The 18407-nt window shown below is 47.6% G+C and overlaps 1 protein-coding gene across 1 annotated transcript in view; it reads left to right on the top strand.

Moving 5' to 3' along the window:
* Positions 1-6141: 6141 nt before the first annotated feature.
* The window catches only part of Pebp4 (phosphatidylethanolamine binding protein 4), a gene marked incomplete at its 5' end in the record, with an annotated part of 217823 nt that continues 205557 nt past the window's right edge, over positions 6142-18407 (top strand). Inside the window, one exon of the mRNA XM_008850702.2 lies at positions 6142-6273. Coding sequence (XP_008848924.1) covers positions 6142-6273 — 132 coding nt within the window. The remainder of the gene's footprint in view (positions 6274-18407) is intronic.

Here is an 18407-nt window from a genome sequence, read left to right as displayed (position 1 = left end):
TGTAAAGTCATCGGGCAGATTTTAATGGTAATGTTTATCACCTCTACTAATTAGCACGACATAAATTTCCATGTTTTCTCCTCAAATATAATTCATTTTTTAAAATTTGATTTTTTTTTCCTGTGTGTATATCACCCTGAACATCGCAAACCATCTTATTCAACTATACACCCACTTCCCAGATGGCACCCTCCCATAGCCTCCCACCCCCCACTAGATCCCTTATACTCTGTTGTCCCTGCTACTGTCCACTGTGTTGTCGGCACCCCCAGCCATTCCCCACTACTTGTCCATCTGGTGAATCAAGTCAGCCTACCTAGAGGTCTTTGTTTTAGGAAGGTCAGCTGTTCCTCATCTAGCAGCAATTGGTTATCAATATTCCTTTAGATAAGGTAAGAGTCTGCTGTTCATTTTCCCAGGAAATGGTCCCACCTCGAGTGGCCTTTCCCAACATCAACCTATTTAAGTTATCTCTGTCACTCTCAAAGGCTGACCTGAATCTTGATGATCCTTAACAGGTTTTCCAAGCCTACAGAAGGGAGTAAGTCTTACCAGCTCTGTATCTGACAATATCTAGAATACACAAAGAAGTAGAAAAACAAGACATAAAAAAACAACTAAATTAAAAATGGAGTCCCAGGTTGTGCATGGCAGTGGCTTTGCTTCTGTGTTGGGCTTATTGTGGAGACGGGGAGGTCTCTTTCATCTGTAGATCCTAATCTTGCAAAGACTCATTCTCTAGAATGGAGCTCCCCCCTCCCTTGAGGGCCCAGCTATGTTCTTACTCCATAGATGTACTAAACAGAATTCTCAAATGATCAAACACAAATGGCTGAGAAAAGGGCTTCACATTCCCCTGGAACTGGAGTTAAGGATAGTTCGTAGCTGCATGTGAGTGCTAGGAATCGAATCCTGGTCCTCTAGAAGAGCAGAGAGTGCTCTTAATGGATGAGTTATCTCTTCAGCCCATGATATAATTTTTAATTTAAAATTATGCAAGTGTATTTTAAGTTCTATATGTCTACTGTAATTTTTGAGTAGTATTTACTAACAAAAATGGTACCATGAAGCTTCAGCATTATATGAAATTTATCAGTGCTGCTGTACTGTGAATTTAGCATTCATTGCCTTCCCAAATTCTTCAACCTCTATACAAAATATTTTAAAGTAATTGTGTTATTTTTGAAAAAAGCAATCCTAATTAAATTTTTAAATAAAATAATATTAGAATAAGAAACAGAATTCTCAAATGATGAAACAGAAATGGCTGAGAAATATTGTTTAAAATAGTCAATATGTTTATTCCTCTGAGAAATCCAAGTTAAAACTACTTTGAGAGTTAATCTTACCCTGGTAGAATGGTTAAGGTTAAAAAAGAAAAATGAAACCACAACAACAGAAAACAAATGATGTCAAATGCTGGCAAGAATGTGGGAAAAGGAGACAACTTACTCATTTCTGCTGGGAGTGCAAACTGGTGCAGCCACTATGAAAATCAGTGTGGCATTTCCTCAAAAAGCTGAAATTAGGTGTATCACATGATCCAGCCACAGCACTCTTGGGTATATCCCAAAGGACTCTCTATCCTACAAGAGAGATACCTGTTCATTCATGTTCACTGATGCTCTATTCACAATAAACAGGAAACAGAAACAACCTAGACAGCCATCAATTGATGAATGGGTAGTGAAAGAATGGCACATTTACACAATGGAATAATTGGCTGGTAAATGGTGGGAACTGGGTGCAATGATCCTGAGTGAGGCAACCCAGACTCAGACAAATGCTGCAAACAGATGTTAGTTTTAAATTTTAGATAGGTGTGTTTAAATTGGAAAAATTCACAGAGTTTAACAAACTAGTAAGAGGCCACTGGGGAGGTTCATGGGTGTTGAGAGAGAATGCAGTGACATAAAGGGGAGAAGGAAATAATGCAATGGAAGGAAATCGTGAATAGGAAGCATAAAATGGGTCGTAGAATAGGATGACACATGAGGAGGGACTACAGGAGGGATAACTAACACTAACGGACTTTTCAAACAGTTGTATGGAAACCTACTGTAAAAATTCTCTCTCTGTATATATATTTTATATACATATGTATATATATACACATATATATGTTACACATACACACACAGAGACACATAATGCAAAAAGAGTTTAAATGTAGTTAATCTGCAAGGGAGTTTGAATGGTCATATCAGACACCAGACTAGCAAATAAAAACTCCAATACTAGAAATGGTCTTCCTCTTTTGAATTTGTTGACAAGAGGTCACACAGACACTCAAACAGTACTGACCATTGCCATTGCTCTTGGTTACCCACCAAAACTTGTCAGTAAGACCCTACTGCTGAAGATGTCACATGCGTGAATCTCAGAACAAACAGGAGAAATCATGCTTGCATTGACCTTGAAGCTTCATCTCCAGTGGCTAGCTCTCATAGTACAAGGTCCTATGCATGTTATTGGAAGGGAATAGGAATCATCAGCTCTGACCAGCTGTGAACCCTGCAGGCTCCAATAATGACTGGCCTCTCAGTACATGCCCAATGGTGCAATAGTGTCAACAATGAGATGGGAGTAACCAACCATCTTCAGGTTGGATTTAAGGTCCCCTTCACAAGAGTGAGCCCATACTTTACAATATTATTAACGCTAAGAACCTGTTGGCATAGGGATCCCTTAATTTTTTTTTGATTAATTTATTTTTATTTTATGTGTATGAGTGCTTTGCCTGTAAGTGGATCATGTTCACGTGTGGACATTCCCACTAAAGGCCAGAAGAGGATGTCAGATTCCAAGAACCCAGAGTTTTGGGTGCTTACTGGCCAAAATGTCAGTCCTAGAAACTGACCGCCAGGGTCCTCTCCAAGAGCAACCAGTGTTCTTAACCACTGAGCCTTCTCTCAGCCCCATATTTGCATCTTTTTTTTTTTTTAGATAGGGTCTCTGTTGTGAACTTGGAGCTCACTGGCTAGATTTCCTGGCCAACAACCCTATGGAAACCTCCTGTCACTGCCTCTCAGCAATGAAACTACAGTGGCAAGTTGCCTTGGAAGCTTTCTACATGTGTTCTGGGATCTGAACTTAAGTCCTCATGATTCAGGGACAAGCCTGCTGAACAGTCTCTCCAACTCTCAGTTTTTATTCCATTTTGTAGATAGGATCTCATTCTATGGTGCTGACTGTCCTTGGTATTAAGCTAATAGCTGTTTTCTTAGGATGACTGCAGGAAGGAGCCCAGGCGGGGGCATCAAGCGCTGCCAGCGCCAAAGAACAACAACCACCCGCACCCCCTAGAGATGGGTGTCCATGCCCAGGGAAGTCTGGGCTCAACAGTGCCAGAGCGGGCTTACCAGACGGTGCCAAGTTCCCCTTCAGTGGCAATCCTTGGTGTGGTGTCTTCCTGCAGGCTGAGATGAGGAGTTGGTTCTTATGTTTGAGACTTACACTGAAGACTGCTCCCAGACCTTATTAACCAAGGACAAAGGGGGTCTCACAGCTCCTGCACGCAGCCGGCCTCTGCTGCTGTCTTCAAAGAGCCTCCAAGGGGACCACTCCCTCCTTGTGCTGAGCATCCAGCCTGGGGACTTCTCACGCTCCAGGGGGCGGCCAGGAGACTTGTCCCTACGCAGCTGTGTCCATCCCTCACAGTCACAGTCACGGTCGCGGTGGGGTGTGCTTGGCTCTGGAGGGTGGCTGGGCCTTCTGGTGGTGCCAGGCTGGAGGCCACACGTTTGGTGATGTGCTCGTTGTATGTTGATGGGCCTCTCTTGTTGGGGCTGCAGGAGGTGCAGGGCACCTGGTGGTGGTCAGTGCCAGACCACAGGATGGCACCCAACTTTGAGGTTACAGTCTCCAAGCAGCCCTGTGGGAGTCCTCTGAAGGACAGCCTCCTCTTTCATTCCAAAGACCCGGAAAGATGCATGGCAGCTTACAGACCCCACAGAGAAGGAAGCTTTAGAAAAACTCAGCTGGGCAGTGTCCTCAAGGAGAGCTGTGTCTCCTCCCTCTACCGGTTCCACTCTGTAACTAGACACGTTCCTCCTGTAACTAGACATGCACGTAACTAGACATGCTCCTCATGTTGGTTTTGGTCAGAATGTTTTATCACAGCAATAGAAAGTAACTAGAACATCATACATGTGATGTTTTCTGCCTTTCCATGAAGCCATATTCCTGCAATGCCTGATCTATGCAGGCCCAACATTTCAGAGAGCAAAGAGCTTAGTGGGCTCACACTGCAACCTTAGCAAGTAGATGCTTTACCTGCTGAAGGGGATTCATATTTCCAAAGAGACCCTAGGGGATAGGCAATGCTTAGCCCAAGGAAGTAGGTTCTCTAATGGTAGGACTCCAGTATAGGGAGCTCTTGATGGTCTGGGAGAAGGAACGGTCACTGTAAAGGAGGTATACTGTCTTTCTAGAATTTTCTTTCTGTAACACAAATGTCCCTGACAAGCCAACCTGTATTGTCCTTATAAGCCCTGATTTTAAAGATATTGACCAAATTTTCCGGAGGATTTCTAGCCTCCCCTCTATCCCATTGACAGGTCTCACATCTGCAGATTCAACTAACCATGAATAGGACATATTTGGGGAGGGGAAAGTACCTGAGACAGATATGGTGGCACACACTTGTAACCCAAGCACTTAGGAGGTTGAGACGGGAAGATCAAGAGTTCAAGGCCAGCCTGCACTACATAGCAAGACTCTGTCTCAAAAAGAAAAAAGTTTGGGACTATGGGACTGTAGCTCAGTGGTAGAGTGCTTTCATGTTATGTACAAGCCCCTAGGTATCACACGCGCGCGCACACACACACACACACACACTCATGCATGCACACATACACATATACACATACACATATGGGACTGTAGCACAGTGGTAGAGTGCTTTCATGTTATGTACAAGCCCCTAGGTATCACATGTGCACACACACACACAGACACATGCATTCATACACATGCATTCCTGCACTTGCATGTACACATACACATATACACATATGGGACTGTATCTCAGTGGTAGAGTGCTTTCATGGTATGTACAAGCCCCTAGGTACCACACACACACACACACACACATACATTCATACACATGCATTCCTACACATACATGCACACATGCACATATACACATACACATATGGGACTGTAGCTCAGTGGTAGAGTGCTTTCATGTTATGTACAAGCCCCTAGGTACCACATACACACACATACATACACACACATTTCCATACCTACACACATATATACATACACACATGCTTTCGTACACATGCATACACACATACACACGTGCACACATATACATACATGTCCACCCCTATACACATACACATATACATGCACACATACACAAATGCATACATGCACACATGCATACACCCATACATACACATATGCACATGTACATACACATACACACACAGATACACATGCATGCACACAAATACACATACATTTATATGCACATACACATGTACACATGCACAATACATGCACAGTTAAGCACATGCATACACTCATGCACATGCATGCACTAACACATATACACATACACAGGCACATGTGCATACATACACACACACATGCACACATGCATACACACTGCTTCTCTAATGAGCACATACAGACTTTTTTTGTCATCATTCCCCCACCAATATTACAGCATAGCAACTGTGTGGTATTAGTATCACAAATAGTCTAGAAATGATGTAAGCGCACAGGAGAACATGTTTATGCTAATGTAAACATATAATTTTATTGGCGATTTAAACATCTGAGGGTGCGCATGGGGTCTTGGAAGTGATTCCGGTGGATGCTAAGGATGGCTACATTCTTCCTGGGAAGTGAGCACTTTCCGGCCGCTCGGAGTGTGCCCGGCTCTGCTGTACTTTCCAACCGCTGCCTAACCCTCCCACAACCCTATAAAGTAGGCACTATCAGTGTCCCCGCTACAAGTGAGATGACAGAAGACAACAGGTCAAGTAACCCTTGAGTCACACAATTGTTTGGTGGCAGGTTTAGAATTCAATTCCCTTTGACTTTGTGTTCCCAGTAGTGCTAGACTGAAGCCTTGTGAGTCTCAGTGGGCAACATCCTAGCATGGAATGACTACCTTCCTCTCTCCTTAGGAAACTTGAAGTTATCTACAATGAGGTGGGAAACGTTAGCTGCAAAATTATTCCTCAGTGCAACCACTTCAGAGAGAAGATCACCATGTGGCCTCCGCCGATAGTCAAGTTCCCTGGTGCCTTGGATGTGAGTGAACTGGACAGGCTGAGGGACAGATGGGAGGTTCTGAGTTGCCGAGCTCACTGTTCTTGGGGATTTGGAGCTTCATGCAGAGCTCTGGGGCTTGGTCTGCAGGAACCAGATGGCTGTTGCTCTAATATGGCAGAGGCAGGGGGATCCTGGGTGGTGTCTATGTCCTTGACCCTAGGTTCATGCAGCATGAGATGTATCCTTCTTGGGTTCAAAGTCATCTAAATCAGAGTGCTTTAGGAACTGTAAGTAACTATTTCCTTTCCTGGGAAGAAATTAGCAATATCCATTCTGGAAGCTTCCCTAAGCATGGAGGTCCAGAAAGCCTGGGGACAGGCAGTGTAAGTGGGAAGTGGGGTTGCTGCTCCCTGCCTCCTTTTCCTGATCACTACTTTCTTCTTCTTTGTCTCCTGGGCCAGACAGTGTCAATGGCTGAGGCTGGACCCTTGCTCTTTGGTGGATTTGGGCAGAACCTACCAGAGTCCCAGAAGTACAAGGGCTGTGATTTGACAAGACACAGTGGTAGAGCCAGAAGGTGTGGTTGTGATGTGATGTGGTCCCTCTGCAGCAGGGCAGGGAGGGACTGCAGGTTTCTTCCTTTGTCTCCGTGCAGCCTCAGGAACCCCCTCCACTCTGGTCAGGCAGGCAGTGGTCTGGCAGCACAGGGCCATTGTCCAGCATCTGGCCTGGACAGCATCATCATCTGGGTTACTCAGATGGGTGTGGCTGGTTTGTCTTCTGCAAGTGTTTTTCATTATCAGAGAACAAATAGATTGTGATGCCTTACAATGGACGTCGCTGATATATAAAGCGGGGCTAAGTTGTCCTGTGTGCATCTATGACAGACATGCTTTCCTCCAGGAGACCGAGAATCAAGCAACACACAACTCATACACACATGTATACATGTACACACATTGACTCTCCTCCCTGGGGACCTCAGCCATGGTTACGCCTTTGGGCAGCCAAGAGGAGCAGAGAAAGGAAGTTATGGTGATGGGCAGGATCCCAGTCCCTGGAGGACTGACATATGCTAATCTGTGGGACAGGATCTTGGACTCACTTGTCCTCAGGGTATTTACTTGCAGAGTGAGGAGGTCTAGCCAGGTTATCACCGATTGTCCCAAGGGAGAGTCTCCCACAATCTCCGTTCCCTGTGTTGCTATTGAGGCAGATGTACACTAGATGGCAGCAAAGACTGCCAAGCACCCAGACTCCCTCCTAAAGGGATTCAAAGCCAGTTAGGAAGTCTGGTTTCACTAGGTTTATTTGGCCTGAGGTGTGGACATATGACACAGAGAAGATATGGTCTCTGCCATGTCTTGAAATCTATGGTCTCAGCCTGGGGGTGGGGAAGAAGGTTTAGTAGAAACAGTGGGCAGAAAGAAAAGGGGAGTGTTCTAGGGGTACAGACCTATGGTTTGTGGAAATGAGCAGACCCCAAGAAGATAAAGGCGGGGTTCAGGAAAGCGCGCACAAGCGTACTCTATGCCAGGTTCTACTCATAGGATCAGTTGTTCAAGTGATGCATCAAGTCTGCAAGTTAAGCACGGCTTCTGTCAAGGAAGTTAGTAGCACATGACAGAAAGTCAACTTCAACTGCTTTAGACCAAATAAAGAGGAGAGAACAAGGGTAACTTCAGGCTCGGCTGCATCCGGATACTCAAGCGCTGTTGCTAGAAATCCAACTTTGTCTTGACTCTGTTTCTCTGAACTGTTTCCATTTGTGAACAGACTTTCCTGTGGTGATAAAGATGACTCCAACAGCCTCAGGTTTAAATTTGACTAGTTTATCCATCAACCCCAAAGGGGGGAAAAGGATGAACCCTTTCTAACCTTTACAAGTCCCAGGATCCTCCTTGGATTATATGCCTGTTCCCAATCAAACAGTGGCCCTGCCCCTCTCTACTAAATCTATAAGGTCTGAGTGCAAAAGTGGGTGCTCCTCAAGGGAGTATCAGGGGCTGCTTGTGAGAAGGGGGTCAGCAGGGAAGCCAGGGCAGTTCTGATGGGTATAAGCATCTAGCCAGTGCTGGGCTGGGTGGTGCCAGTGCCAGACTGCATACCCAGGTCTTTCCAACTCCAGAGCCCTGGGCTCCAGTAGCCATCTTCTGGTGAGGGCTCTAAGGGAGTCTTTGGGTGGTGCTGATACAGTAAAAGACGGGTGTGCTGAAGGACAGTCTCTGCTAAGGAAGGAGGTGACTGGAGCTCCCATTAAGGGCTCAAAGGAACAGCTGCAGAGTGTGATGGGTGAAGCTGGGGAGGAAACAGGTGGCACCTTGGAACGGGGTTCCTCAAGAGCAGGGCATGCAGGGGTGAGGAAGAACCATGGTCCTCAGATAGGTGAGGAAGACATTTTCTCTGGGTCATCAATGTTGACGGACAAAGGCAAGAATTGTAAGTGGCTCAGTGGAGACAACGCCAAAAACAACAACTTACCAGGGACATGCCCAAGGATCCCCCACCCCCAAGCAAGCCCTGATGCCCTGGGCAGGAGGAGTACAGCAGGCATGGGATAGGCTTCTGTGCCCACATGGGGTCTCTACACTGCCACATGTTTGCACAGGCCACTCCTGCTCCCCTCTACAAAGCCTTCTCTGGCTCCTCGGAACCTCATCTCCAATCGGGCTGATTACTTGCAGCTCTGAGTTCTTTAAATGTCCCCTAACCTCTAAACAGTATGTTTTTACTTCTTTCCATCTTGTACTGTGGTTGTTCCTTCATATCTCTCACCACTACAGCCACCTATTAAACACTAGGCAAATGAGGGCTGGAGAGATGGCTCAGCGGCTTAGAGCACTGGCTGCTCTTGCAGAGGACCCAGGGTTCAGTTCCCAGCACCCACATGGCAGCTAACAGCTATCTGAAACTCGAGTTCCAGGGGCTCTGACACCCTCTTCAGACCTTTGCAGATATTTCATGCATGCGCTTATATACACGCACACAAACACACACACAAAGCATTCATACACACATAAAACAAAAATTAAAAAAATAATTAAACACTAGGCAAGTAAGAAAACGTGACATTTCCTTGAGCTACCCACAGCATGGCAGATCCTGTGCTGACTGATTGGGTGAGAGGGAAGTGAGTTAAGAAGTGGATGGAGGGACAGATGAGTGGGACATGGATGAACGGATGACTGGATTATCAGATGGGTGGATGGATGGATATGTGGAGGGACAGAGAGATGGACACATGGATAGATGGTGACTAGATAGGCAAGTAGATAGATGGATGGACAGATGGATGGAAAGGTGGATGGATGGACAGGTGGATGGATGGATATGCAGATGGATGGATAGATGGGTCAATGGGTGGATGGATGAATGTCAGGGGAGGACTCTGGAGTATTAAGCTATGAACCCTAAGTCCCGTGGCTTGCCCTTTAAGCTGCTGGGAGTCCTAGGCACAAAAGGAAAGCTGCTGAGCCCAGGTGCCTGGGAAGGTACTCTGCCCAGGTAGGGGTTCGTAAGAGTGGGAAGGAGGAACAGAAAGAGGGAAAAAGCCAGGGCAGGGATCTGCAAAGTGGCAAAGCAGCGCAGGAAACAGGACAGCTCCTGTGTGATCCGCAGTCGTGAGCTGAGGGCTGAGAGCGGGCTGAAGTAGATGCTTTTCTCCCCTAGCGCTCCTTCTGACAAACATTAAGAGGCCAACATTTTAAAATGCATCACGTTCTCCAGCCAATGAAGACTGAAAAGCTCCTAAGAAGCATCTTGACTGGGGCTTATTCTTCACCTTAAATTTAACCAGCTGGAATCCTTTTGAAAGGAACAAATTGCCTTTAAGTGGGAAATGTGTGCTGCATTAAAAGGACGGAACAAAAGCCACAGAGCTCTGTCCCGCTGTCCCCTGGGTTTCCAATCAGGCTCCCGAAAGCAAGTGACCCTGCGTGTCCTCTCTGGGCTGGGCAGGCACATTCCTCCACCAGCTGGGTCTACAGTAGAGCATCTCTGCTGCTGCCTCCGAGGGCCACCTCTTTGCCCACACTGTGGAGACAAATTTCACAAGGGCTAGAGATCTAGAGACCTGCACTCGGGGCAGGCAGTCACAGGCTCCATTCAGGAGCCCCTGAGAACTCCTTCCCAAGCCATCTTTTTTCCCAGAGCAGGAACGTGGGGCCTGCTGCAGTTCCAGAAGAATTAGCTGTGGAAGGGCTTTTGAAATCCTGGGTCGTTCTGGGTAGAGCAGCCAATCCCTGGAAGCAGGGACAGATACATGGGGGCCTGGAAGCAGGCCTTCTTAGCAGAGGTTGAGTGTGTGTGCTCACAGGGACTGCTGAGTGCAGGCGTTTGCTCTGAAGTCTATGGCCACGCAGGGTAGCTGTGTTAGGAACGCGAAGTAATTCACGCAACAAATATTATTACACGCATGCTGTGTACTCGGCACTGTGTAAGTGCTGTTGATTTAAAGACACAGACACCATAATGTAACTTCCAGGATGGGGGGGGTCAGGCAGGTGTCTGGTGAGCAGAAGGAGCTGGGGTGCCACAGCTGGCAATGGACAGGCAACAGCTGGGATGGTCAGGTGTAACAAGACCCTAATGTAAGCCTCGATTTTATCTTGAAGACAGAATGGGAAGAGGGAAACTTATGTTTAAGTTGAGGATATTTGGAAGGGCAAGGTCACTGTGGCAGCAGATAATATGGGGAAGTGAGAGATGTCAGGGTGGTGGAATCCATGGGGTGCTGTGGCTATCAAGGGAGGGGGGAGAGTGAGTGTCACATCACATTTCTGGGATGGACAGGCAGGTGGCTTTGGATAAGGTTGAATAGCTGATTTGTCATCGCAGATAGGACCCTTTGAGAATAGAGGCAGCATTGTTCATAACTATGCCTAGATATGGCATCATCGCTGGGCACAGTCACAGCAAGCTGAAGCGTACTTTGACCCTAAATGTGGTACTTTCACTAAGCAAGGGACACAAGCACCTGACAGCGGCAACCTCTGCATACTCAGCATCTGAGGACACTGGTAGCAACAGAGGTGGCTGCAGACAGATACCCAGGCCCACCCAATTGATGTTAGAGGGGAAGGTAGGGCTGGAGACCTAGACTGGGGTCCTCAGTGTCCACCTAAGTACCCAGGCCAGGTGGAGTCTACAAAGGACATCTCTCTATTGAGGAGAGGATGTGGCAAGGTCAACTGCATCTGGCCAGCAGTGTCAGGTTAGACAGGTGGTAGAAAACCTGCATTAGACTCAATCACCAGGGAGCCTTTGGTGACCCTCTTGAGGGAACAAGGGAAGAAATGGGACGTGGACATTATAGAAGGGACTGTTACTCACATCGGTTTCCCAAGAGAAAGAGGGATACCCAGAAATGCTTAATTGTGGCAGGAAGGGATGAATAGTCAAGGCAGTGGCAAACCAGAGGGAAAAGTAGAGATGCTGGGCTTACTGCATCTGGAGAGATGGACATCCTGTGTGTGCGTGGGTGTATGTGTGTACGTGTGTGTGTGTGTGTGTGGGTGTGTGTGTGTGTGTGTGGGTGTGTGTGTGTGTGTGTGGGTGTGTGTGTGTGTGTGTGTGTGCACGCGTACAAAGAGGAGGAGTTTCAAAGGGTCCCAGATACCTCAGAACTGATTGGACCATCAGAGGCAGGAACTTCCAACAGGTCAGGATGTGCAGGAAGAAGAGCTTCCAACTCTGGGGCGAGGGCCCTGTGCACTGGAGCCCAACCAGCAGAGCCCCACCTGCAGGGGGCAGAAATGATGTAGTGGAAGGTAACCTGGAATTGCAGGGCTTTGGGCACAAAACAAGGGGGGTGCCTATGTGTGGCTAGAGAGGAAAGGAGGCTGCAGAGGAAAGGGTGCAGGTGCGAGGCAGTGGTGACTGGGAGGGGTCATGATGTCCTGGACTCCTGCCTCTTCCAGGTGGGTAAGGGAAGCCCATTCATCAGATTTGGCAAATTCCTTGGTACTCCTATAGAGCAGAGAGTGAACCACTCCAGAACGGCAGGCTGGGAGCAGGAGGTACAGTCAACACAGGGTGAGAGGATCACCAGTGCAAAGCCCATTGATGCACTGAGTAATGGTTTAGGGAAGAATTGATAAGATGTGACAATCACTCACTACCTAGGACCCAATTAGAGCTTAATAAATGGTACCAAGTAGTATCAGTTGTTACTGTAAGAGGAGACAAGGATGGTTTGTAAATTTTAATCTTCAGGGCAGAATGTGCCTGACTTTTCTGAGGAAGGGCGAGGTCTGTGTAGTTAGTTGGAGGCAAGAGGCCCATGAGGCTGAGGCTGTAGAAGCGGGGGTGTAGGCAGGTGGGACCAGGTCTGAGAGGGTAGGTGAGGCTGAGAGCACCAGCCATGGATGAGACTGCTTCCAGGAGGCTTTGCTCAGGTGTCACTGGCCCCTTAGCTCAGGTGGTCCAACCTGTCTCTGTCCCACTTTGGCCTAGGTCACATGGTCATCAGTTGTATAGGGCACCTCTGGGCAGAGTAGGACCAAATGAAAGGGAAGGGATGAGGATGAGGATGAGGATGCTGAGAAATCCCCAGGCAGGATTTCACAGTCCTCTGGAGCAGTCATGAGCTCTGTGACCACAGACGATGGAGACTGCCCCAGGTCACACTCACCAAACCCTTGGACAGTACACTTGTTGCCTCCTGGCCTACTGCTCTTTCAAATACATAATTCTGTCTCTGAAATCCATCCTAAGAACATGCCCTAATGTTCCGTTGGACTGTGTATCATTCATTCACCTATCTACACATTCATTCATCCATCCATTCATTCATCCATCTATCCATTTACCCATCCATCCCTTTACTGGATCAATCCTGATGGGACCTTGCTCTCTATGTCCCCTGCCAGACACTGTTTCAGGAGCAAGGGACCCAGACAACACACCCCTGCCCTACCCTGCCCTTCACAGGCATTTCATAATAGCAAGAATGTTCACTGCTCCTACTAAGGGGAAGCCATAAAAGTCAACCACTGTGGTCCTGGAGATGTAGCTCTCTGTATCACAGGTATAGTGGCATACCTGTAATCCAAGCACCTGGAAGGTGGAGGCAGGAGGGTTAGAAATTCAAGATCATCCTCAGTTACATATTGAGATTGGGGCCAGTCTGGAATGCATGAGAACATTTTTCAGAAAAGAAAAAAATTAGCCACATGCTTCCTAACTTGTGTCTTACTCCAGGGTCACATCCTTAGTAAATAACTTGGTGCTGACCTTTGACCTAGTCTTCTTTATTTCCAACCACCTTTCTTGTTGATAAACTCACTGTTTCAGGGCTTGTAGAACTTCCATCCAGACAGGAGTTCAACCCCAGGGGCCTCCAAAGCAGCCTACCCCCAGCACAAAGGGAACCATTGGAGGCCAGAGCAGCTGGTGCTCAGTAACAGAGCATCTGATGTCTGATGTCAGCTGAAGCTCCCAGTCAAGGTTTGGGGAAACAGTTGCAGATGTTTTTCAGATCAAATGGTGTCTCTTTGAACAACTGTGTGGGCCGTTGCATGGAGAGGGCACGTGGGACCTGAAAGGAGAGTTCAATGGATTTGCATCTGGTTGAAAGAAAAAGTCACTGAGCTCGGGTCTGTGTGTGGCTCTTCACATGGCCAGGATCTGTTCACGGCGGTCTGCCGAGTGTCAGCAAAGGCTTCTTGGAATTTAAAAATAGCTACCCGGCCTTTGTCACAGCCATTTAGAGGGATAAACACAAGCATCTTGAATGCTACAGAGACTTGTTGCTTGCTCTTATCTGAAAAAGGTGGTAGTTCAAAGAGGAATTTTGAGAAAGGTTTTGTCAGTTTTAAAAAAGATACAGTGTGTCATTTATTGTTAAAACTTGCACAGCTGGTGGTGAAGAGAGGCGAGGAGAGCTGGGGCGGGGTCGTGCCAGAAGGAAATCCACTGAGGTTTGAAGCGTCCTGCAGGGGAACAACTTGAGGATGAGGACAGGGTGCAGTGTGAATGGTTGTCTTAGCACCCTGACCTTTCTCTCACTTTGCAGGGACCAATGTACCCCATCACTTTAGGGGAGTCTGTTGCAGATGTTGCCTGACCCTAATCATAGCCCTGTGGGTATCATAGGCAGGCTGAACAGGTCCTAGAGTCTCTGCTTTACAAATGAGAAAAATCTAGTTCAGGGGAAATGGTTTTTAAAAGATAGTTATTTTTATTTTATTTTATGTATATGAGTATAGTGCCTGCATGTATGTAAGTGCACCCGTGTCATGCAATGCCAGTGGAGGTCTGAAGAGGGTGTTGGATCCCCCTGGAACTGGAGTTACAGACAGTTGTTAGCCACCATGTGGGTGCTGGGAATCAAACCCAGGTCCTCTGCAAACCCAGCCAGTGCTCTTAACCACTGAGCCATCTCTCCAGCCCCAGAAATGATTTTTTTAAAAACAGATTTTATATTTTATGTCAGTTTTAGATTCATAGTAAAGAAGAGTTCCCATATACACTTGCTTCTATATACATAGCTATTAACATCCCCCACCACAGTGGTGCATGGATATCAATGCCCCCAGAGCTTGGAGGTGACATTAGGGTTCACTCGTGGTGTTCTGCACTCAATGGGTTTGTCCCGATTTCTGATGACACATAACCACTGTTACAGAGTAACTCATACAGAGTAATGTCATTGTCCTAAGAACACTTGGTGTTCTGCCTGTTTAATCCTTCCTCCCCCCTGATGCTCCTGGCAACCACTGATCCTTGACCTGTCTTCTGTTTTGCGTTTTCCATAGTATCAGGTAGTTGGAGTCATATGGCTAATAGCCTTTTCAGATCAGCAGTGCCTCGACTGCCACCAGCTTCCTAAGACCTGTGGTAATAGAGTTGCTTTCTCATCATCTGAGGGTTCAGAAATACTGGCCATCTGTGCTCAAACCAGTGGCCAACTGCCCTGGGCTCAGCTTCTCTTCTGAGAATTGCTCTTCCTTTAAGTGGACATTTCTACCAAGACTTTGATGTGAGCAGAGGACCACCCACTTCTGCCCCTGAGATCAACTTCCTCATCTTCCTCATTCCTTTTTTTTTTCTCACCAATGAGAATGTAAACTTCCTGAGGGTAAAGATGTCTGTCTGTCTGGGAAACAAGCAAGATGACAGGTGGTTCCCATGAAGTGAGATTTCCTGCCATGATACAGAGCAGAGTACAGGCAGCTGAGAGTTCTGTCCCTTGGTAATGACAGGGTAAGCTTTACTATTTTCAAAGCACTTTCCCCTTCATGACGGTCTTTCCGGTGTGCACCATGCTGTGCTGTAATTTCACCTTCCTTATCTCAATCTCAGATCAGTCCCCATAGACAGGTTGGGCAGTGTGGGGCTCTATCTATGGTGGGGAATCTGAGGCCCAGGGAAGCAAAAGGATTCTCTCAAGACCTTCAAGAGAAGGTAGGTATAGGCTGGGGCTGTAGCTGAGTTGGTAAAGTACTTACAAAGTCCTGGCAATCAAACCAGGTGTGTTGGTGCATGCCTTTAATCTCAGTACCCAGGAGATGGACACAGGAGGATCAGTTCAAGGTCAACTTGGCTATATAGTGAGTTCAAAGTCAGCCTGGGCTGAATAGGAAGACCATGTCACAAAAAAACTTTAAAAAAATTAAACAGCTGTGTTGAAAACATCTTCCTCTTTACTTTTCCATGATGGTGAAGTATCACTGTCTAAATATTTAAGGGTGTTTAAAAGATTTTTAAAAACTGTGCATGTGCACGTGTGCGGGGGGAGAGAGAGAGAGAGAGAGAGAGAGAGAGAGAGAGAGAGAGAAAGAAATATCTAGGGCTCTGTGCCCAGTGCCTTGTTGAGTCCAGGCCTCATCCAAATCTCATCACAACCCAGGGACATTATTTCCCTCTAGCATGCAGACATAGTAAGTGAAGTCATGGAGCTAAAGCCCTGACCCCCTGGCTTCTAAACCATTCTTTTTCCCCTAACTCTTTCCATCTGCATCATTCCCAAATGTTTATATGGAGACATTTACTGGTCCTCCACACTGCCAGGGTCTGTGTGCATTTTAGGAATGTGAGCACACTTAAGCCTTAGGGTCACCTAGCACTGTAGTAAGAGGGGACTGAGGCACAGAAAGATTCTGCAGCTCACGAGCAGGAGAGTCAGGAATTGAGCCCGGGTCTGGCTATTGCTTCCTAGTTAGGAGAGGGCCACCTGCAGGGTGCTCCACATGGCCCAACTGCCACATCCAGGTCCAGGGAAGCCAGTACAGGGAAGCAAACTGGGGGAAATGTGGTCCCTTAGTGTTCCTTTACAGATGGGCTAAGGCAGTCCCTTTAGTGTCAAGTGTTTTGACAAGGGACAGATGGGGCAGGCTCATTGGGTCTGCAGGGATATCCCAAGGTAGAGTCAAGAGATACCACAAGCATTTTGGCTTCCAGGCCTGCGTTCTTCCAACCACACTGGGAATGCAGAAGTTCTAGACCATGCTGGGGGTCCAGCAGGAGGATGTGACGGGGAGAACTCAACCTTACCCGAGAGGTTCAGTTCCCAGGCCTGCTTGTGGATAGGTGGAGATTGCCTTCTGTTAGCTCCGGGGCTGCAGTTGGAAAAGTCACCACCAGGGGGAGATAGGTGACCGTCATCTCGCCCCAGGGAACCCAAAGCCCGCTGTGCGGCTGGGGCAACCCGGGCAGGAAAGCAAAGGCAATCAAAGCCAGTGGAGACAGACCCTTGAGTCTTGTGAACCCCCCTGCACCCCTAGTCCCTCTCCATCTCTCGTTTCATCAGTCTGTTATGGAAAGGTCCATTCTGCTGTAAAAATGTAAATACCCCCGGAGTGGAATGCTTTCAATTTAAGGGCCACTAACCTAAAATGCCCTTAATTAGCCCCTAATTGGGGGTGGGGGGAGCTGTAATTAACTGGGTGAAACAGCTGGCGAGAGGAAAAAGAGGGTACCTTTCAGGCAAACCCCAGTTCATAAAGATTTTGGAAACGGGTTGCAAGGGGCTCCCCTGTTCAGCCTGGGTTCCCCATCCCACAGGCCTCCTGAGTGGAAACTGCTGGTTGTGAGTTGCCTGGCTCGGTTTGCAGAGGCTTGGAATCTGAGCATGGAAATGAAGAAAGCCGGGGGGCGGGGTGTCTCTAGAAGTTAGAGAGCCTGGAATTAGAGCCTGGAGTTCTGCCACCTCGTGCAAGTTACCTCTTTTAGAGTCCCACTCCTCACCTTAGAGTCAGAAAAGTAGGTAGGAGTTGGGGGGCAGCCCTATGTTGGAATCCTTCTTGACCTATCTCCAGAGTATATTCCCCAGGAAGCGCCTCCCTCTTGCTGGACGTAGGTTATTTCTTTAGACTGGCCTCCCTCCTCTCTCTCACATTTGCTGTATCCCCCCCCCCATTGTCCTCTCTTTCCTTGAGTGACCTTCTCCAGCAGCATGACTTTCAATATCCATCTAACAGCCATCGCCAACTGACATGACTACTGAGGTGTCCGGTGGACCTCTTCAATGAGACCTGTCCAAACTCCATCATCCAATCCCCATCCTCCTCCCCAGACATCTCTATCCCGTCTTAACTCCACACTACCAGCTATGGATGTTGGGTTCCCACCATGCCACCAGGGCAACCAGAGAAAAGCCTTCAAATTGGCCTCTTTCCCTCTCCTTACTGTTCACACCCTAGGAGGGGCTGCCACCCTTTTAACCTGGATTATTGCCATTGCCTCTCCCCTGGTTTTCCTACCCAAACCTCTGTGTCCCCAAGGTCCAGTATTCACTCCATACAGCCATCAGAGGAAGCCCTAAAATCTGTGGGTCAGATCGGTTCAAGCCTCTTGCTCAAAATTCTCCAAGTAAAAGCCCCCATGGGGCCAGTGCCTGTCAGACCCCCCCCAACTCCTTGGGATCTGGCCTGGTCCTTTCACCTCCTCAACTCCTCTGCTTCCCCCTCACCCCTTACCTGACTTCCAGGCATCCCTGGGGGCTTTGCAGCAGCAGTCAGCTCTGCCCGGCTCACTCTTCTCCCTCACACTTTCATGGCTCCCTTGCTCCCTTTCAGATCTTTGCTTAAATGTCACTTCCTCAGAAACCTTCTAGATCCCCCCACCCCACTGACAGCCTGGCCCCTAACCCCTCTCAACAACTCATTAACCTACAGCCTACAACATAACTTGTTCACGCATTCTGGGTTTTGCCTGTTTGTCTGCCTAGTCCT

Source organism: Nannospalax galili, unplaced genomic scaffold (genome assembly GCF_000622305.1).
Source record: "Nannospalax galili isolate Female #2095 unplaced genomic scaffold, S.galili_v1.0 scaffold291, whole genome shotgun sequence".
NCBI lineage: Eukaryota > Metazoa > Chordata > Mammalia > Rodentia > Spalacidae > Nannospalax > Nannospalax galili.
This window is presented reverse-complemented; position numbering and strand designations above follow the sequence as displayed.